Genomic DNA, 22869 nt, shown 5'->3' with positions numbered 1-22869 from the left:
ATCAACTTTAGTGACTCAGCTAAAACCAGAAGTGTAATACCTGATGTAGGAGGTCAGGCATAAAACATGTTTGATTGCAACTACAATTACACTTCTTGTAAAGAAAGACTGGATGTCTGGGAGTGATAATTAAACTCTGGTAATTCTGAATATAGTCTCTAGTCAAATGCTTAGTAGTACTTTAGATGGCTTTTCAGGTTTAGCACTAAAAATAGTTTCAATGGTGTGCAAGACCAAGAGAAAAAAAAAACAAAAACACAGGCATGTCACATTTTTGCACTTTGTTCATACGTTAAGTTTGTCAGCAACATATTTTTTTACATTGATACAGTGCAAATGCACAATAGCACAACAGACACCATTAAGGATACATACTATTTTTTTCAATACAGCAGATTTTGACAATTTGCATGTTTGAATTTTTTTTCTTTTGCTAAACAGAAATATGCTCTTCCTCCATTTAAGCATTCATTGTCCAACAGACTGGTTTCGTCACTGGTAGGGACCCTTTAACACAGCGAAGTGCTTGGAAGTCAATGGCAAGTAATTTTCCAAGTGTGGTCGGCAACTTCTGCAAGGTCATGACAAGTGGTGAAGCAGGGCACTGTCAGCATCTGTTTCCCATCACGGCCAGGAGCAGTGTGATCAACAGTCAGTCCAATCAGCTCCATTCATACTTTTTTTTTCTCAATAATGCAGACATTCTAGATGAAATTCAGCCATACTGTAAAGTGGTGCAGATGTTAAACATGTCTACTTTGTCTTGATATGCATATTATATTAAGAAAGAGATAACCTAAGACCTGAGAAAAATATCGCATTTTGCAATGTAAGACAGACGACACAGTGCCGTTCACCCCATCAGTTCACATCAACCACCAACACTTCAGCTCCATGTACTCACCAGCGCTCCAAACTTTTCCTTTGACAGATCTAACCAAAACAACACTGACGACAGACAGACAAACAAAAACATACTCAGATGGCCTGTGTTAATGTTAACTCCATCTTCATATGTACCGTCTTTTTTTCAATATACATATATATTTAAATATATATATATATATATATCTATATAAGTAAACTTATGCTTGTGGTAGATGTAATTTGTTTTTAATCTGGTGATTTTGATCCTTTTGTTATCCTTTACATTTGGAAAAACTTTTAAATGTGAATTTAAAACGGGGGCTTTTAAACTTCAGGTGGACAACTTGTGATGGCTTTTGATCATGGTGGTGCTGTTTCTATAGCATCCCTCAAGGGAGACATAACCTTCAATGTTGTTTTTTTTTTTTTTTTTCATTTTTGTTTTTTTTAAAGACCTGCACATTAGTAATAATGCTCAAGCACAAACACCGACCATTTCATGACCCTCCCACCCCTACTAGACTTCGTGGGCTACATGCCACCTCTCTCACACCTAAGCCCATTCATCTCTCATGACACTGGTCCCTGCTCTCAATTTCAAACTCCCTTTTTACATTATCTCCCTTCTTCTCATACTTATGGCATTTATTTTTTACTCGCTTTTCTTGGTGGCAGCCATAGCCAATGATTTGGACTTGCCGATGTAGGCTTCAAAGAAGAACTGGACAAAGAGCACAAAGTAGCTGAGGTACATGAGGGAGGACCAAACAATGTTCTGCATGTGGGATGGACACTCCTGGCCCTGCTGCATCCACGAGTACACCAGGTAGTTGACTACACAGCCCATCAACATCTGTGTGATTTGGGTCAGTGTGATGAACATGGCAAACTTGCGTGACAGCTTGAAACCAGCTGCACGCAGTGCGTAGTAAGAGTACATGACAGCATGGACCAAGTAGTTCATGGTCATGAACCACCCGCCGCCAGCCACCATGTCCTTGTAGGAGTACCAGGAGTAGAGCAGCACAGTAATGTGGTGGTACCAGTGGAGAAAGATGAGCTTCTGTTTCCTCAAGACGATAAACAGAGTGTCACCTGCGAATAAGAGAGTGGAAGTTAGGAGTGGATAAGACAGGACCGGAGCAGCAGAAAAAGGAACATGGTTATTATTTGTCCAACAAAATGTAACTGGCTGTGATACAAATCACTCTCAAATATGCAAAGCTGTGTAAAAACACAAAGCTTTAGGCACACACAGAGAAGCACTGAAATGTTTGACAACTTAGGACCCAATAAACTGATAAACACAAACACAAGTGGCAGCAAAAGCAGTTTTTATTATACCATTTATCACCCATAACAAGGCTAAGGCTGATAAGTACTCTACAATAAACAGTTGCGGTTACAGCAAAAGCTGAAAAAACAGAAAATATGCCCTATTACAACAAAGTACAAACTAAAGTACTGCTACAAATACAAAACACGATAATATCAATGCTTCATATCAGTGGTTTCCAGGTTTCAAAATGTATTTTTCCTTATGAAAATTTGGGGCTTTTGTTTTCAAATTTATGTATAAATGTAAATGTACACTTCCCTACATTTTAATTTTTTTTTACATCAGTCAAAAAAAATAAAAATAAATTTTTTATATATATATATATATATATATATATATATGTATGTTAGTGAATGTAGTGGCTGAATGGGTTTAAATGCCCAAGGAACACTCATCCTGCAGTATTTGCAGTATGTTAAACAGTTAGGATTTTAACACAAAGCATGACTAACTCAAGCATAATAGAGATTTTTATTAACCAAGTAAGGTTCCACTAGTCACATATTTACCAAGGTCACACTGACACCGCCTTTAACTGGATCAATCATGCTTACTGTCATGTAACCTTCAGACCCCAAGCTCCATTCTAAGCCAGGAAACCAGTCAGTGACAGCACAAAGGACTGTTTTGGTATTAAAATTATACTGCTAGAATTTGCCCTATTATGCACATAATAGGGCGATTTTGGGGGGAATTTCTCTTTTACAATGCAAAATTATGAATTACTTAATCATTCAAACATGATTATTATTTACATTCATTTATTAAGGCTTGCAGCAGCCAGTTTACTACAAATAAACCTGAATTTACTGTTATGAATGTTATTTTATTTTCTACCTGATTTTGCTGCAATAGTTGCAGTGTTAATTCACCTGGAATCACAGGTGAAGATGTTGTCCATATGAGTGTGTACTGGCAAAAGTGGATGGCTAAAAGAGGTGAGCACGGTGCCAAAAATTTGGCTTCTGACCTGTAGCTCTTAAATGAGTACTCAACTCGAATCCTTAAAGCCAAGCCATACATATTTTTGGTCCTGAAAATAGTGGTATTTTGATGAAACAGAGCAGAACTTCATTGAACATAACTACTTATATGCGTCTTGTATTTGTTTTTAGAATGTGCAATGGGGTTGCAGTGTCTCGATTTTTAGTCACATATCTAGAGAGACATCCATCCATCACGTAAAGGTCTCTGTCCACCTTCTTATGTTTCCCTAAGCCGCCTGTACCTTTCTGTACCTAGTAGAGACAGAAACAATCAAGTCTCCAGTTTCCAGACTTCACAACATGATAGTTTGGACATTAGCCAGACAGACAGAACATGGCATCTGCCACTCTTAATTCCTGCTGAGAGGAACAAGTGCTCTAGGTTTAGGCCTGAAGATCTGACACTAGGAAGATAAAGATGAGAAAAAATAAAATTGTATTCACACAAAATCTATAAAAAGAAGTGTAAAAAAAAAAAAAATACTGGTGATGGCGAATTGTACCCATCAGCCTCCTAGTAGATACACGTATTGTATCAATTTCAAAATTCTAGGTGACTTCCTTCTTCAGTTATCACATTCAGAAGATTTTCAGAAACTCTGACCCCTGACCTTAAGACTGAGGTTTCTGGGATTCAAACTCATCCGAGATTATTAGTACATACACCTTTAGTATTAATTTGAAAGCCGTACGTTCTTGAGTTATCAGATTCACAAACTTGGGTGTCCATGCTGACCACCTGCCCAACAGGGTGACGACAATACCCCATCAGCCTTTTACAGTATTTGCAGTATTGTAGAAAAAAAAATATGCAAAAGATAACCAATAAAAAAAAATTAAAATTGACTTACCCAGCTCTGGTGCTTTACTGAGTACAAAAGCATATGCCCAGAATTTGCTGACAGGCCCGTTGTAGAAGCTCTGGTCACAAACTGACTGTTTGAGCCCTTTCGTCATCAGGATGTACGTCATGTAACTCCCAGTACGGATGGCACCAAAAATACTACATGGGGGTGAGGAGGACATACAGACACAGAAAATGATTTGTGTTAAAGTGTGAGAGTGCTTCCTGCACTATAGCTAAAATGTTTGTATTTCTAGCACTTTCTACAAGGCTGAGGTTTTCTTACTGTGCACATGGCTACCGTTTTGTAGTTGTTGTCAAACGCAGCTACGTTTGACAGCCGAAGTCAGTTTATATTAAATAATCATTAAACAAATATTAACCCTCTTACCTGAATACAGCAAGGGTGAGTGACCACAGCACCAATGGTTTCCTCAACTCAAACTTCTCCCTTTGTTTCATGACATGGCGGCCCCCGAGGATACAGGCAGCATAGAGTGCAGAGAAGAGAAAGGACTTCTTCCTGCAAGCACCAAAAAGAGAAAGCATGACTTCCTATACACAGGAAAATATACTGATAGACCAATGCAACAAATGAGGAATGAAGGTTATAAAGTAACACTAATGTGACCAAAATAGCTGAACATTAAGTCTTGAAGCACCTTTCAGTTCTTTATATTTTGCTCCCAAAGACGTCAGATGTTCTTATAAAGCGATCTTGAGCAAAAGTTTTCAGAACTTTCTGACGCTCTTTCAAAGTTTTTCTTAGGACACTGGTTCCTTTTCACTCATTTTCAGTCCACTCCTTGTACCTCACTTTTTTTAGATGAATGCTTTTAAAGTCACTTTAGACTAACTTATGAATCATTCAAGCATAAAACGGCACCCAACTCTAAGGATTGACCGCTGTTTTGTCTACACAAAACAGACAATTTAGCATAGAACCTTTTTTTTTAATTGTATCTTTAGGCATTTTGTTACTAGCTGCCTGCTGTAAAAAACTTAATCTGTTCCCATTTCTTTAGCTGAACTCATGGAAAAAAGCCAAAGATAACACAGTTTGACAGTAGTGTTTTTGACACCCACAAGGTAATTCCTTGTTGGAATTACCAGAGTTATTAGCCACACATTTGGCATAGAGAGCTGTATCTCCCTTAAAGATTTTAAAAAGCTAGATAAGTGGAGAAAGAAGTGGCAGGCCTAAAAAGCTATATACAGCAGATGGACAGTATCTCAAAGTCATATCCTTAAGAAATAGGAAAGAAATCCAGAGAAGATGTGACATAGCCTTCAGTTGATCCATCTACTCTTTGGTGAAGACCCATCAGAAATGGAAGGATGGCTGTCAAAAAGTCACTCTTAAGAAAAGGAAACAGGAAGAAGAGGCTGAGGTCAGCACTAGATTCTGATGCACCATATATATGATTGGCAACAGCAATCCAGTGAAAGCATATCTTGACTGTATTCCACTGTATGTTTTTCTATCAATCATGGATTGGCTTTCCCAGAGTCTGGACCTCAACATTCTTGAAATGTAGAACCATCTTGACAGAGAGCAGAAGAAAAGGCAGCCAACATCCAAAGAAAAGCTTTGGAATGTCCATCAAGAAGTTTGGACACTATTTGAAGAAATTCCAAAAAAAACTTGCCTAAGAAAGCTCTGGCTCTATTCCACCTTTTATTCCTCAATAAAAGTTTATACAACATATTGACTTTCAAGCTTCTTTTTCTTAATCTATACACTCTATTTTCATGTACGATTGCATTTCAATAAATTGCTCCACTGCTTAAGACTTGCACTCTACTGTAATCCATCAAAGAAGAAACAAACACTATCAAAGAGCAAGCTGGCAAGCTTCATCCTTAGACACTATGAGGGAAAAAAACAGACATTTTAAATGAAAGCCGCATTTCTTTGCAATTTACTCCAATCACAAAGTAATCATTTCTAACAATGTAATTGTTGCATGCACAGAAGTTCCTCTTCCAGCACTGCTTTATAATGTACACAAGACACGTTTTACATAATACAGTGACTTCACATGCAATGCCTGAAGCAATGATTTAATGATCAGAGTCCAGTTCCAACTGCCATTTAATACTTTGCTGCAAGTTAATTGTTATTGCTGCAATTCAGTTTCAGCTCCTACCATCCTGTGATCTCCATTTGTGTTAATTAACTTGTCAGTGAAACACCACCTGGCTCAACTGAATCTAAAGAAAAACATTTGTCAGTGCTCAGCACAATTACAAGGTGCATGTAGTCTGACTTGACAGACTGGATGCTGAATAGGGCCGAAAAACACTAAACCAGCATTGTAGAAAAACAATCTGCTCTGTTGGACAGAGAGCAGAGTAACTGTTTCAAGCAGCATAGCCAAGAAAATAAACCTTACGGAAACCTCCAGGAAAATAAACCTTATGAGGGTAACGTAGTAGGTTCCAGTTAGTCAGGCATCAGACCTACAGTAGGGTAGCCAGAAGTAGATATATGGGTGTAACGGCGGGGTGATACTGGAAAAAAGAAATATCAGCAGCTGCAACCTTGGAAACATTAAAAAAAAATAAAAATAAAAACATTGGGTTTGCTGTCAAGAGGACTGTGCACAGCAACCAGGAATGAGGCATTCTTGGAGCTTGACCAATAGCTCTGGGATTAATTAGCTGAGTAAAAGTAGCCCAAGGAGTGATGTTCCACTTCAGTGAGGTTTGTGCTGTTATTTAGAGGTTATACAAAGACAACAACATGATGCTGACTTTTTTTTAAGCCCTAGGTATTCAGTGCTTTATTATACAAAATTAAAATAAGGCCTCTAAACAGAATTGCCAATTAAATTGTGATATATGGTATACAAGCACAAGAGTACTACATCAGGCATTTTTGCAGTTTATTCTTTAAAAGCATATCATGCAATTTATTTCAGTTTTCCGGGAGATAGGGGTTCACACTGATGTAGACGTCCAAAAAACGCATGTTTTAAACATGATATAGTTGGCTTTAAAGGGTTAAGACTTGCATTGCTAACACTGCTGAACATTTCTCACAGAGGCCACACATGTGCAACCTTGTACACGCAGGGCTCGCAAAATCGCTAGCCCGACGTCCCGGGGCTAGCAAATTTTCCAGTCGGGCTACCAAAATCTATCTCAGCCCTGCCCGTCGGGCTATCATAGGAAGGAAAAATATATGTCAATGCTTTTGCATTCTTTTGGAAATGTAGCTGAGTAATTATGTCATTGGCATCGGGGAGCCACTGTCAATATGTGACATATTGAAATCGCGTTTGAATTTGCGCTTGTTTTTTGCTTTCACTTTGCGATCGCGCGAACTGTGTATAGAGAGCGGCAGCACTGATTGGTGAGTGACGATTAATTGCGCACCAATTCCTCTGACATCGTCTTATCACTCATTAGCTTACTATTCAAACCTGACAAGTGAAATCTCCCACAGCAAGATTAAACATGTGAGAGGTTGATTGCGCAGAGAATCGCTGACCGTTATGTGAGTGCGTGTGCAAAAGCAGCAGGATATATATTTTAGTTCTGCTGAGCCAAATAAGACAAGTCAGGGTGAAGAAGTGACAGCCAAAGAAAAGCCTACCACAAAACGGAAAAGTTATGACAAATCAGACTATGAGGGGAAAAAGAAAGTGCAGCTTTATGGTTTCATGGACAAAAGAATTTCTGTGGCTGGAATATGACAAGCTAAATAACCAGGGGTGCACATAAGTGGTCTGCAGGTGCGCATTCGCTGTCAAAATAAAAGACGCGCACCAGATAAGAAGTTGCAACGCACGCCTCCAGATTTTCTGGAGGAGGACAGACATTTGTTTAAAACTCTTAAAGATGTCGATGAAGCAAGCTCTTTTAAGCAATTACTTTGGTGTTCCTCCACCTCCAAAGAAATGTCAGAAGGAGTCCGAACCGCAAAAGAAGAGCGTATTCTCGGAAAAGTGGTTGCAGGAGGTGAGCTGGCTTCAAAGAAATGATGAACGCACAGAGATGTGGTGCAGAACACGCCGTGAAAATCCCACTCTAGCGGACAAAAACAGTGCCTTTTATATGGACGCAAACGCGCGTTGCAACTTCTTATCTGGTGCGCCTTTTATTTTGACAGCGAATGCGCAGCCGCGGACCGCTTATGTGTACCCGTGTAAAGAACATAATGTTCTGCCGGGTGTGTTGTTGGTTTTCCCTCAATTTCTGAGTCGATAAGCGCCTTTGTTACTGGGACCAGTAATTTTAAGAAAGACCCCCATTAGAACCCATGAGAAATGCAAGAAATGCATTATTGCTCAGTCTGCAATATCTTTCCCAGAACAAACACCAATTGCAAAGAACATACTAAAAATAAACCTGAAAAATCTGTTTAGAACAGCGTACTATGTTGCAAAGAGTGAACTACCATTGGCAAAATTTAGCAGTCTTTGCAAACTTAAAAAATAATGGCCTAGATCTTGGTTCCACTTACCTCTTACCCGTGACTTCAGTGGAAATTTCAAATTCAGGACCTGACACAGACTGATTCATGTTCTACACAGTTCTTACAAGGTCATAGAAATTTCTGTTCAGTTAGAACCAAGTATTTGAGTTGATGATTGTAATTTTTATACAATGTTGTAATTTGTGTTTCAACAATTTTTTGATTAATGTTTTGTTTCTGTTACAATATTATACTTTAATGTATAATATTGTAACGGAAACAAAACAGGAAACAAAACATCAATCAAAAAATTGCTCTCTTTTTTATTCGGGCTACTTAAATTTATTTTGGGCTACCACAAACTGAAGAGTCCCTGCCCAAAGGGCAACCAGGGATTTTGAAATTTTGCGAGCCCTGACACGGTGAACAAACCTGTTCTGCTGCCTTGGCAGATGACACTCTCGACAACAGCGCTAAAATTTGCTGATCAAGAATGTAGCCACACAAAAAAGGCCTAATTTATTTTCTTTTAAAAAAATGTAAAAGGCTATGTGACAATAATCAATTAAAACTTTAATTCCATCACATCACTATCTCAAAAATGAACTTCAAGAATGAACTTGATGCTAACTTTAGGATCCCACTTCATAATTTCATTACAGGAGGGTTGTGTAAGACGGTCAGTCAGGTTAAGGTGCATGTCAGTAGGTGGTTATGGGTCAACCAATGCTAGAAGATTAAAAAGTGTCTGTGTGACACGAATGCTGCTGATGCCTTTTGTCTTTTCAAACTGAATAAATGAATACTTTTACTATCACATAGTGTATCAACTCTTTATTTTCCATCTTTCAACAAAGGATGTCACCTAACTGTTCTTGCAGGAGACCATAAAATGCTTGAGGCCACCTCTGAAGAACAAAAGACAAACCTGTCAAAGTCAAATTCAGCTGCATTTACAGAATGACAACAGGGTTGGACTGCAGAATGACATCACTGTTTCTCAACTACACAGGAAGGAGGGGGGAACAGAGCAACACACAATACAGTGCCCTATATACTGTGGAGTGGCTGGAGGGGATTGCAAAGGAGAAACAATCTCAGCACTACCCTTTGGTGTACTGCCATTCAAGGTTAAAGGTCAAAGGGTAGCATGATGAACATAGCCTAAGCTATGATTTCATATATAGGACTCCTTATGAGTACAATGAAATCATCTAAAGATGGAGCAAAATGAGTTGCATTTACCCTTTTAGTGTTCAAGCCTCGCTTGTTCTAGTATGGCCATTAGTTTCTGAAGGTTATCAAATTAGATGTCATGTTATAAAGGAATTTATTGAGTTAAAGTAATGTGCCTTGAGCTACCCCTCATTTCTTTATATTGTGCTTCCTAGGAGCCAGGCTTTCTGGTATTTTTTTAAAGAAGTCTCGAGCACTAAATCGCTAGGTTCTCTGGAGCCCTTTTTCTGTAAACACTGGCTTATTATTCACAACTTTTCAGTCCTTGTCCCTGAGCATTTTTTTAAAAAACTATTGATAACGGATGAAGACTATGTAAAAGTCATGTCCTTTAGAAATACAAAAATAAGGAAGGAAGGAAGGAAGGAAGGAAGGAAGAAAGAAAGAAAGAAAGAAAGAAAGAAAGAAAGAAAGAAAGAAAGAAAGAAAGAAAGAAAGAAAGAAAGAAAGAAAGAAAGAAAGAAAGAAAGAAAGAAAGAAAGAAAGAAAGAAAGAAAGAAAGAAAGAAAGACGAGATGCATCTGCCTCTTCAGTTGCTCCATCTACTATTTGTTGAAGACTTATTAGAAATAGTCTTGGTGAAAGGGTGGCTGTCAAGGAGCCTTTCTTACAGAAGGGAAATGGGGAGGAAAGGTGAAAACTCAGCAGCTTATGGGGTGATTACTGCACATTTGAAATTTTTGGTTTCAAAGACTATTGAATTTTCAAAAAACAAACAAAAAATATTGTTATGATGTACAGAGAAGGTTAGGAGAGAGGTACAAAAGTGAGTTTCTACAACCACATGGAAGAAGAAGGTGGAGAGTCTGTCATAATTTAGGGGCTGCATTTCAGCTAGTGGTGTCAGAATCTTGCATGCATCATCATCTGGAAAGCATCTCATCACTTTTCAGTGTCACACTGATAACAAACACACTGCCTATTTTCCTAGCATTATATAAAGAAATGAGGAGTGGCTCACGCCTGGCATACTACTGCAGTTTGCTTGTGTTACCTATACAAAATATTTTTCACATTTATTTGTAATTACCACGTCTGTCATCAGTGGTCAGTTTAGCAAAGGTTACACAGATTTTATTTTAAATAGTCTTTTGTGATCTATTAAGTAAAAAATTCATTAAAAATAGTAATTTAAAAGCATTATAACACAAAGCACTTGACATCATGTGACATTTTAATTATGCATTTAACTCCATTAATAACTCAATGATTTGTTGATATCTATGTGACCAAGATCCACTTGAAATGCAGTGTTTGCCACACTTTCTTCATTTTCTCATTGCCTTCAGTGTATATTTTAGTAATGGACAATTCCCTCTCTCTTACTTTGAAAGCTAAGTTGCTAATAACCAGCTAAGACCAGCCCTCCCCCCCCCAGTTCATTATTTTTGTCCCTTGGTCATATGGACTTGGACCCCAGTAGTCCTCTTCCTTCCCTGAGCAACTGCAGTATGCTGGAAGTGCACTCTAACCAGAACCCGCAGCTTCAGAAAGCATGTGATCCTCCATTTGGGGCACCTTTAGCTGTCACATGTCTACAACCAGTGGACTCCCCCCCTTCTGGCTATTAGATAAAAATGCAAAATATCAAGGCACTTCCAGACCTGAAAGCTACAGTCTATAGTTTAACATATTTCTGCACGTATTCCAAAATCAGGAGCAAGTGACAGCACTAATACAATACAATACAGGGCTGTTTGCAGTGTATGATGTACTTGCACCACAAAATATATTTGCACACATACTTGTCCTTTTATATTTATACCCATCTCTCTATATTTATCTAATTATCTTAATACTTATAACTCTGTTTCTACACTCATTTTATATGAGTGCTGGTTGGTTTTTTTGTTTGTTTGTTTGTTTTTTGTATATTTGCTGCCATGACAACTCAATTTCCCTCTGGGATTAATAAAGTTCCTCTGATTCTGATTTGCAGTGTATTACAAGCCAGACAAGCACAAACTCCAGGGGAATTTTCAGTTTATTCTCTCATAAATTTTGATTACTCCAGAGAGTCGATTCTGTTCATCTGGACATATCGTTTTCAGGGGGAGAAATGTTTGACTCTGATCATCCCCACAGCCACAGCGGCCAGGGAATCAGAAGGACACCATTACAAAAAGGCCCTGAGTAAGTGTGGTTATCCCAGCTGGACATTTGTCAAAGCTGGGAAAGCACCTAAAGAATGCTCCAGGCGATCCAGGAGAGAAGAAAGACAACTGCTGCCTAAACGAAAACCTTTAACAGAACAGCTGAGATGCATTTTGTCAAAACACGGTCTCTGTAGCTTTCAAACCCCACGACACGCTATGCCAACAATTGGTCCACCTGACGGATCGGGTCCTCCAGCACAAACAGAATAATATAGCGTACGTGGTGAAGTGCCAAGAAGATTGCTGTGAATTACACATCGGGGAAACCAAACCACCTCTGGATAAGCAGATGGCACAACACAGAAGAGCTACTGCATCATTACTCTTTAAATGATGAGGGTATGCACATCCTGAACAAGAAGGAACACTGGCTTGAGTGGGGATTCAAGGAGGCCATTTACATGAAAAGGGAACAACCATCTCTAACGATATATCTTTCACCATCTTACAGTATTGTGATTGCAGCCATTCCCCCAACTGTAACGGTAATGTGCAGACATTTCCATTGATCAATGGTAATTAGAATTTCCATAATAATGATCATGAAACTGATTGCAATTTGCAAGGCCCATTGGTAGTCACTGGTGGTAGTTTTGGTCAATATGAAAAAATATTGTTTATAAGGTTGTGAAAAGGTGCAGTCACGCATCCTGTCACTCCATAGATGGTTGCAAACATATTTCAAAAGCATAATGCAGATTTTCTTGGTCCATTAACATTAAATGTGAAATGCAAAATTAAAGTTTTGTAAAGAGTGAGAACAAAGATTTAGTAATGATTCTTCCTCCTAACCAAAACTCACTGCACTCTTTTCTGTTGTTAGCTCTCTCTTTCAACCAGCAGGTGACAAATATTGCACTAGCATGCAACTTTTTCAGTAATTGCGTTGCCATGCTTGAATGAAGGGATGCTAGGCAATGCTCACAATGCCATCTATATACCACCTAAATGTTAAGTATGTAAATCCACACAACACAAATTTAAAACAGCAAAATCACTTACTTAAACCAAGGTGAACATTGTGTCAATAAATTCGAGACAACAAACAAGGTACATTTTTAAAATAATTTTAGAGCCTAGGGACCAACTATTGCAACAGATTACTTCATCATCAGCAAAGAGTTTTACATTTTATTTATTTTTTTAATAATTCATTTAATTTATATTTAGCTTATATTTGTTTTTGCTCAAACACCAGTATGATGATCAAGAAGTCTACTGTATAATAATTTAGTTTGTAAACACTAAATAACAATTATACTCTGTTGGACAGACATGGGCTCCTGGAGACAACACAACAAAGTAGTAGCCGTAGTGTTAATTCTTTGAAGTCTGACTGAAGTCCACCTTAAGGGTGCATGCACAGTTGGTGCTCTGTAGTCTCCACTAACACGTCCACACTGTCACAAATAGCGATCAGAGACAGATGGTCAGGTGATGTTCACTCAGAGCCTCACACTGACCATCTGATGATGAAATTTACATAGAAACTACAGTAGCCTCTTGATGATTGTCCGCGTCCAGTACACTGGCAAACCGTAGGCACCTACTGAGAGTCAATCCACCAGCAGATCGCATCTGTTGGAGGCAGTATTCAAAGTATGTGGTTCGACTTGTTTGTGGGCAACCCTTTCATTGTTTTTAGTCCTTCAGCCAGCTGCAAAGTCCTACATACAAAGACCCAGTATTAACAACAATCAAGTGTCCACTGCAGTCACCGTTTGTGATTTTCATTTCTTAATCTTTCAAGTTTTTATCTTTGCTGTCCCTGCTCCCTTGTCCAACAATCAGCATTCGACCTACACACAGTGTCATCCACATTTGCATAGGCTGAAAACCCCTGTTCATAGGCTCTCCATAAGCAAATTCCTATACAAATGATCACAACGGCAGTACCATAAAACAAGCCCAGCACTACCCTGTAACAGATGACCAAATGTTAGCCGAATAAGAAAATTCTTATTTTGCCAAAATGTGATTATTGGTTGGTTGCAGGAAAAAAACAACAACAAAACAATATAAATAACCTAATGTTAGCCAATGTTACTCACCCTCACATTAGAACCTGTCATGACTGATTTGTTGCTTCTTTCACTCATGTTTTTAAGACCTGACTCACTTTGTGCATGTGCTTGTAAAGATTATATATTTTAAGACTCCTTATCACAGTTTTCTGTTCAGTTCTCTCTAACGTATCCTCAGTCCTCGAAGTATGTCATAATGCCTCCTAAAATATAATTTAATAAATAAATTAAGATGGTAAACTGCACAAGGTAAAAACTACTTGTGCAATATATTAAAGGGTTGTGGCAAATAGCCTGACTCTGCTGTTTGTCAAAGTGGGCCGAGGCAGCACAAATAAAAAACTACAAAGTCAGAGCTCTTTTGGGAAGGATCAGCATGAAGCAGTAACAGAATCAGCAGAGATTTCTTTCTTGCGGGAAGGCTGGCAGCTGCATTCACCTAAATGAGCATAAGAAGCACTAGCTTAGTGGTAAAAAACATTAAAATAAGGTGAAATCTATGACTGCAGAGCCGGCTCTCTATGTAAAACTGTATACACTGAGTGCAGTCTACAAGAGCTGCTCAGTTAAGTCAGGAAAGCATCACGCTCCCTCTCCCTCTGGTGCGTAACCATTATTACAGATTCAGACGCTGGGTGTTGGCTCATTTTGCACTGCTGCTAAATGAAAAGAGAAATAAATAAAAAGAGAATTTATTTTTGAGAGAATACTGAGGATGGAACCAACAAACCACAGCTCCAGAGATGTGCTCTCACAACATTATCACCACCATAAAGATTCAAATGAAAATGGTCTTTTAGCCTATAAAAGTTGAGTAGTCTAACTTCAAACATGACCTATAGGCAAAAGAGCCAAGCCATCCAGCCCAAATACAGTAAACGATTAGGTCTAAACATTAGGTTGAAGTATGCCAGCATATCCTAACACCTTAAGTTTTTGGTTTTTGTTGACCTATGTACTAACTTCTTCAGTACATTGCACATTATAATAAGAATGGTGATCCCATTGGCCATCCCCTCCCCCCACTGACAGTGTCGTATAAAGCTGCTGGATAACCTGCTGTGAGACTTGGATCTGTATTAGCTTCTCCAGGAGATTTCATGTCTTATGTAATCCTGTGCTTGCAGTCTGAGGATGAGTCTGCATGCCTGTGACAGTGAGCTGGTGTCTAACTGTGTGTGTGTGTATGCTATGTCACAAAGACATATGCAACTATATACACAGCACAGAACTGTGTATCTGTGCGCACACTTGCAATATTTTAGTTTAGTTCAGGACAGTTAACTCCTTGGCAGCACTTTCTGTACCCTATAGAGAGTAAAAGGAGTAACTTTGCCAAAGAGCAGAAATACCACAAGTTGCAGTGAATATAATCTAGTTATATTACATAATAACCAGTCATCATCCAAGAATCTCCAAGATGCACTTACAGGTCACTTAGCAGCATGTCCAAAAGTCATACTTACTTTAAGGAGTTTGTGTTGGAAGTATTAACATTTGTTGTGCAATAATTGACATTATCACACAACCATCACGTTGAAGCTGTAATTGTTACTACATAATGGACAAAAGTTGTACGATTTATAAATTATAACATTTAAGTAGCAGTAGTTTGTTTTTTTAAAGAAAGGATGGCTTTCAACCTTTAGTCTGAGGATTGCATCACCAGTATGTTATCTATGGGGCCTAATTTTGTTTTCATTGGAACACACATCATCAAGTACAAAGTGAAAAAGACACACATTCTTGTAACTACAGCGAGAAGAAATGTAGTCCAACTGCATTCATTCCATATTCCCTCATGTATGTCACCACTCAAGAAAAGCTTCAATTCACCAGAGGAAATGGGGAACAGAAAGTCCACCAACTAAAAACTAATGTTAGTGCAGTTTTGAAAAGATTTTTCAAAACGATTGTAAAAAGTAAAAAATTGAAGACTGAAAATTCTGTAGAAATATATTTTTGTGTTAGTGGTTTATAATTTGGGCTTAATGTGTTATTTCCTAAATGTACATTTTAACCAAAGGTATCTATTATATGGACAAAAAGTACTGGGCCACCTACATATTACACCTACAGAAGCTGGTGATTTACATGGTCACACTAACAGAGGGTCTGTTGAAGAAATGACAAGGCAGCCAGTTGGGTTGATCTCACCCATACCAATGTTCAGTCTTTGCATTTCTAGCTTGAACAAAATAAGGTATATTTTAGCCAATTATTAAACTAACACATGCGTTTTAAATTAGGGTCATTTATTTTCACAGGCTTGCAAAATCACACATACACACAAACACAAAATAGCTGTAATATGAGCTGCTTTCGCTTGTATTAAAGCTTTTTACTGGCAGCCTAATAAAAACTGAAAGTGAAACAAAATTGCAGCAACACCCCAGGCAGACATCAGTTCCCGAGGAGTCAGCGCATATCTCTACCTCGCCTCACCAGTGGTGAGAAGAAAACAGGCCGAACAAACATAAAGCCTGAAGCACATTCTTGGTTAACATGGTCAAGAATGATTAGCGTCACCATGTGCTGCTCTTGTTACAAAGGCAGCAGCATCCATTTACTTATAGCTACGGATGCAATTCAGGAAACAGGAAATCATCTAAAAAACACAAAAAGGTGTCTCCAATACCTAAAAATAATTTATTGAAAAAAAATACTGAATTGGTTTCTCATCAAGGATCTCTCTCACATCATCTGCACTGCTTTGAATGATGAATCTTTTTAAAAGTTGCATAAGAGAATGCACACAAACGTATATATTATTTTTCAAGAGAAAAATGAAAACAAGCTAGGTAACATTTCACACACTTTAACTTTAGTTGTTCAGGTGGTTGCCCAAGTACAGTTGCTAAATAATTTTTGAATTTTTATTATTATTTTCACAGATTTCCAGCATAATAAATTAACTTTTTAGTGTGGTCCCTTTCTCATATTTTAAAAGTTGACTCACTACTAATCCCAGATCTTTCTCCTCATTTTGGTCGGAACCACTGATGCAACATAATTCTTTAATCCAGTCCATCTACTGGTCTCATCCGTACCATAATAGGGCATGAGAACTCAGAAACAATGGAGAAGGCTGCACTTGGACTGAATAAGTAACATGAAACTGTGATGGAAGACAGCTATCTCCCCAACTTATCGAGTTCCAGAAACATGATCTTCAAGATAGTCAGTGAGCCAGGATACTTCTGAACTGAAAGGCAAATGGTTAGTTAAAAAGAAGCAATGCTACTGTTAAAAGTAATATTCATAAACATTTCATAAAGGCTGAGTCTAAAAATTATTATTTTCCTCTAAAAATAAGTTTATAAAGCAACAGCAAATGAAGCAAATTCTAGAAGAAACATTAACAGTCAGACCACACACAAAATTTTCATTATTCATTCCCTGCAGTATTCTACGACTGTGCAGCCCGTGTTATCAGTCCAAAGCAAAATCACCAGAGATCCATCAAAAGAGCAGAGACCCATGGGGATGCTATCCACACAAGGGAATTTTCAAAAAACAGAACATAAGGTTCTAAACAATCTGCATGCTAATGAGAAATGATGACGTTTGTGGAAGTGCAGACTGAGTCAGCAGGTTGAAGGTGTGTGTATAACACTGAATAATAACAACGTGTCTTTTATGGATAGTAAGGAACACTGCAATCTTAACATGCATCAGGCAATTTTGACATACAGCAGGTTTTATTCATTGCACTGGATCGCATCTAAGGTTTTAATATATTTAGGAAGATAAGTGTTTTCATTTGAAGTGATAACAAACCAGTTCTGTCACACAGCACACCAGATGTAATAACCAAAGACTGTAGTCCAGATATTACCACATTAGACTGGACGTGCTATCACCGATCAAAACGAGAGAAGTGCTTGTTTATTAATTTCAAACCCAAATTTGAGCTGCAACAACAAATACAGAAACCCATGCATGTGTTTTTAACCAGACTTTATTCAAAACAATATGATGCTGCATATGTCATGCTAAACAATTTTATATCAAAGACAAGTTTGCAAAGTTATCTTAATAAAAGCACTACATGTGCAATTACAGTCATGCATTGCATAATGCTCACTGTGTGTTAAGTGATCATGTGTTGAAATGGGTTGTGAAGGGCCAAGGAACTGAGATGAAGAAAAAAAATTCACTTATATTAATATGATCTAGCTGAGGAGTGCATCTGACTTCAACTGACTCAGGTCCCAGGAGAAACATGCTGCTAAGACTTCCGAAGTAAATGGAAGTCATTATCTTGGCGTTTTTCCTTTTTTTTTTTTTTTACTTTAAACTGGTTTTCCAATTTCCTAGTGTTACTTAATCACAATTAAATTTGGGTTGCGCACCACAATTTCCTCACCAAAGTCAAATCAGACAATATTTTGCCACAAGATTGAAGTGGAGAAAAAATGAAAACACCCTGCCCCTATAATATTGAGGTTTATATTGTACTGAATGCATTTTGTTGTTGAAAAGGCAAGATGCTGATGTTATTACACAGTATTTAGGGTTGTATTCAGTTCTTCCTCCTCTTCTTAGTTCTTCAACCAACTCTTTGACCTTTCTTATACAATACTGAGCTGTCTCCTGTCAGTATCCAACAAAGACATTAGATCAGGGCACCAGTCTCCATTCATCCCTGCAGAACAATGACATACACACAGTATATAACAATGTACACTTATGTCTCGTGTTGTTTTAAACAGAAGGGTTACTTTAGCTGGGACTTGGCTGGACATGAAACAAGAAAAATAAACTTGTGCATATTTAACATCAAATAATACAAACTGAAACAGGCAACACTGACCACACTAAAAATAATACATAATATCTGATAGCCAAAGAACAGGATTCATGGTTCAGTTAACATGCTTGAAATGTAAATGACCGTCATGACTAAAGCTGATGCTTTCCTATATTCAACAATGAGAATACAGTACATGGAAATATTAGGAAAAAATGTAACACAGCAGTGTAACATATATAATGAATTCTGAAAAGATATCTTTGGTTTTGACTAATAGAATAGTCTTAGAGCCGTTTGTTTTTACAGCTTATCATCATCAACATTATGACATAACTATGTTCAGCAGTCACAGTCTAATGGTGTTAACTTCAGGGCCAATTGCATGCTTTATCAATGACTCCTCTGTCATGCACACATGCTTTTATATAACTCACGTGTCTACTCTATAGCCAGTTAAATGCAATGCAAAATAAACATTTATTGTGATTTCCAAAGATAAATATAAGATACACATGTTATATGATAAATATATGATCTGCCTTACCTTCAGAGTCTGAATTATTTCCTGGCACATCCATCAAAAGGGATCCTCCGGTTCCTCTATTCAAACAAGACTAAAAACAGCCAAGCCAGAGATCTGTATGCAGTTCTTGCCATTTGCTTTTGCAAATATGAACTGAAATCAGTTCATATTTGCACTTGGTCTTGTTAATGGTTTGCAGGATAAATACACAAAATAAATACATAAACGCAAACTGTGCAAATTAGATTAAAGTTATTGTGTGGTGGTTTAAGTATTGCACTGAGCTAACGATTAAAAAGAGGCATTTTTTTCTTCTACGGCACATGCTTTCATAAGAGCTCCTTATATCTCACCCTTAAGCCATAAAAACACATCACCCTTTATTACATTCCTAATGTCAACTCATAAACTTATACAGTCCCTTTTTTCATAGATGTTGTCTCTATTAGCCATGTGCACTGGCCCTGTCTGACATCTTCCACTACAGGAATAGCAGAGAGAGGTCATCACAGATCAGCTGCAACGTGATTGGCTAATGCTCTGTCAGCAGACATCAGAAGATGAACGTTATTGGTTGGTTGTCAGTACTAGGGTATGGACAGCTCCTACACATTACTCCCATGCGGTCTCTCACTCACTCTCTCTCGCTCTCTTTCTCACTCTCTCTCACACACACACACACACACACACACACACACACACACACACACACACACACACAGGTTTAATTTTACTGAATAAGACTGAAACTGTTCTATAACTCATTCCAAGCACTCAACGAAAATATGCTTTAAAAATAATCTGCCTTTTTACAGGCAGTTGAAACAAATGAAACTAGATAAATACCTCTTACTTTCTGTGTGCTACCTTCTAAAAGCCCACTACTAGTGAATGAAGCTCATACTAACTTTACACATGAATCATTTTGCTTCTTGCTCAACCTGGCGTGGACCTGGACCATAATAACCCTCTATTAATTCATGCAAAAGATGGGTGGACGGACCAGTACATGACCCACGATTGTAATACATGACTGCACACAATCATGAAGAATATTTACTCATCCGTTAGTAGCAACAGGGAAATTTCAGCCTGGAGTAATGTTACAGTTTGTGCAAAGCGTGGCAGACACCACCCTAAGTAAACAGTGAGACATTTTAAATATTGACGCTTCTTATCAACGAACAACGATGCCAGAAGGTGACTTCAGCTTTAATTTACAGCATCCTGTACTAGTACAGGGTATTTTGAGGGCAAGCCACCTCACTCTTATTTTGAAGAAGAAAAAAATTGCGACTCCCTGTTTCATATTTTCACCATTCTCTGGACTGTTGGTCAGGCTGCTGTTATAGTGACCCTCAAGAATGTTCAGCTGCCTTCCAAGAACAGATCTCATCCTGCTTTCTCATATATACTCCATCCACACCACCTTGGACAGCTGTTGGGAGAATAGTCCTTCTGTTCTGTAGATCAGCTGCAAGTTGAAAGGCCACTCTAACAGAATCTGCAGCATGTGGAGAACTGCTAATCCAGTTGCTTAACATCACTCAGATTTTTGTTTTGCTTTGTTTTTTTCCCTAACAAGGTACTTAAAAATGAAATGTCTGTAAAAGGTCAAATTATACACTATTATGAAAAAAAGCTGTTTAAAAAAAAATGCATGCTTACGGCTAGAGGAAGAAAACACATCTGATTTGTGGGAAGCTGTGACTAATCAGTGACTCCAATTAGTACTGTTAAAAAAGGCTTTTGCTGCAAGTTACTCTTATATTTTGTGCAGCAATTAATTTTTAGGTTAATTGGGATTTCCTATTCTTTCATTTGGAAAAGCATCTTATTTAGAGCTAACAGAATTGGGTTATTACTCAATCAATAAAAAAAGAATACAATATCAACAATTTTGATAGATTAATAATAGTCTCAGCCATTTTGTTTAAAGTAAAACTCCAAACACTTTCTCTTTTCATTTACATAGGAAATGTATTGGACCAAGCACGCTGTTTGACCCCTTAGAGTCTGGGGGTTTGTGATGATAGATTTTAATCATTTTTATACTCCACTGATTGAAAACAATCAATATATGACTCATATTGAAAAATAACTGTTTTAAATCACAGAACAAATAATTACTAAATTAATAACAAAGATCTTTATTTTAAAGGACAAAAATAAACCATGAGGGGTGTCCACCCTTGACCAAAGAAAATCAATCAGTCAGTGGAGAAAAACATACTGGCCCAGTGAGTGGATGGCGGTAAGACAGCTGGAGGAATGGATGACCTTTACAATACTATCGCGGCAGTGATGCCGGGAGAATAAATCACAGGAATTCAAGGACAAATCCTATTCATGAAAGATGCACAATGCAACAGTGGAAGAGCATGTAGTATCCAATGAGAGCAGACAGACTGAATTGTGGCAGAGCGGCGTTTTCGCACGCGGCTGAAGGCCTGCATGAATTTGTTCATTTTATGAAGCACAGTCAGAAATTCGCGGATGATGACAAAGAGGCTGATGTAAGAGGATACGGCTAGGTTTAATCCCGGGAAACGAGGTGGATGTATGTTCAATGCTACAGGCTCCAACACACATTTAGCATGAGCACGGCGCGTTGAATGTGCTGTAGAAAAACCGTTCATTGCTATATATGGGATTATAAACGGGGCGCTAACGTTACAGTGTAGCCTTACCAGTTCTCCTGCATCCATCGGATAGCTTCGTCCTCGTTGAACTGTCTCTCGAATTCATACTCTTGCAAAGCTAGCACCGACATGCTCACTGCACTGTGTTTCTCTTCACGCCGCTGAAACAAGACGATACCCGGCAGAGGTGTTTCTCTCTAGTCTGTTTCCTCGCAGCCCCTGACTCGCATCGCTCGCGCCGATGTCCTGACCTCGCGGTTGTACGCGTCACTGCGCGAGCAGCTCGCCAGTCACAGCACCTTCCTCCTCCACCGGCTACCGAGCCGACGCCCTCTTCCTGAAGGAGGGTGACGTCAGGGTCCTAAAGCCGTCAGATTGCGTCCTTGAAAGTTTAATTTGATGCCTTCATATTTTATTCTATGGTCATTTTCAATATATAAGAAAAATATTGGTAATATTGAAGCCCAGTGGTTTGGAAGTCTCATTTAGCTTCAAGCACGAACTAAAGATATTTGCTCAAATACATTTTCACCAGGGTTTATAGGATTATATTGTATCTTATGTAAGCAGTCTCGTGCTTCTTTTCGTCATATTTTTTTGTCAAACATTTTCATTTTGTTTCAGAAACAAACCACATAAACATTATTTTATATTCAAAGAGATTTTTATTACTTAAGCGTGAATGACGTGTACCTTTATTCTGTAATCACTAGGCCGGTAGCTGTTTCCCAACACTTAGAAAGGCTTTTGTAATAGCTGCCTTATCTGCTTATCCAGGTACAAGCAATTTCTGTATCTGGTAAGATAAATAGGTGGGGTGATGGGTTGCGCTATTATTATCTTAGTAGTCGAACTCTCACCTAGAAACAACAAAGGTGATACTTTTGCATGCAAGTTATACAATTTCATCACTGATATGCAAACTGTGCTCTTTCACAGGCTTTGGATAGTGAGCTGATGATATTGCAGTTTTACTTGGACTTTTAGCACATTCATTCAAAGTCCCATACAGAAGCTGGCGAATTCCCCAATACTTCTGAAGCATTTTTAAGTTACTGCATTTAACTATTGAA

General features: G+C 38.2%; 1 protein-coding gene and 1 long non-coding RNA gene across 2 annotated transcripts; both read right to left on the bottom strand.

Moving 5' to 3' along the window:
* Positions 1-266: 266 nt before the first annotated feature.
* On the bottom strand, positions 267-22117 carry elovl6 (ELOVL fatty acid elongase 6). Its single transcript, XM_031758793.2, has 4 exons — positions 21845-22117; positions 4428-4559; positions 4044-4195; positions 267-1962 (listed from the first exon to the last, which is right to left on the bottom strand). Exons 1-4 carry the CDS (start codon positions 21925-21927, stop codon positions 1520-1522), a joined length of 810 nt encoding a protein of 269 aa, XP_031614653.1. The 5' UTR covers positions 21928-22117; the 3' UTR covers positions 267-1519.
* Positions 17821-19792, bottom strand: LOC120443101. The gene is made up of 2 exons (XR_005615138.1): positions 19176-19792; positions 17821-18523 (listed from the first exon to the last, which is right to left on the bottom strand). It is a non-coding gene; the product is annotated as an uncharacterized LOC120443101 (long non-coding RNA).
* Positions 22118-22869: the final 752 nt, after the last annotated feature.

Source organism: Oreochromis aureus, linkage group 2 (genome assembly GCF_013358895.1).
Source record: "Oreochromis aureus strain Israel breed Guangdong linkage group 2, ZZ_aureus, whole genome shotgun sequence".
Taxonomy (NCBI): domain Eukaryota; kingdom Metazoa; phylum Chordata; class Actinopteri; order Cichliformes; family Cichlidae; genus Oreochromis; species Oreochromis aureus.
This window is presented reverse-complemented; position numbering and strand designations above follow the sequence as displayed.

Excerpts from the sequence above, each read along its gene's own strand:
- elovl6 (XM_031758793.2), bottom strand. The coding sequence starts at position 21,927 with ATGTCGGTGCTAGCTTTGCAAGAGTATGAATTCGAGAGACAGTTCAAC. Across the intron at positions 4,560-21,844 it reads CGATGGATGCAGGAGAACTG|GAAGAAGTCCTTTCTCTTCT; the intron begins GTAAGGCTACAC and ends TGGTGCTTGCAG. Across the intron at positions 4,196-4,427 it reads CTCACCCTTGCTGTATTCAG|TATTTTTGGTGCCATCCGTA; the intron begins GTAAGAGGGTTA and ends ACCCCCATGTAG.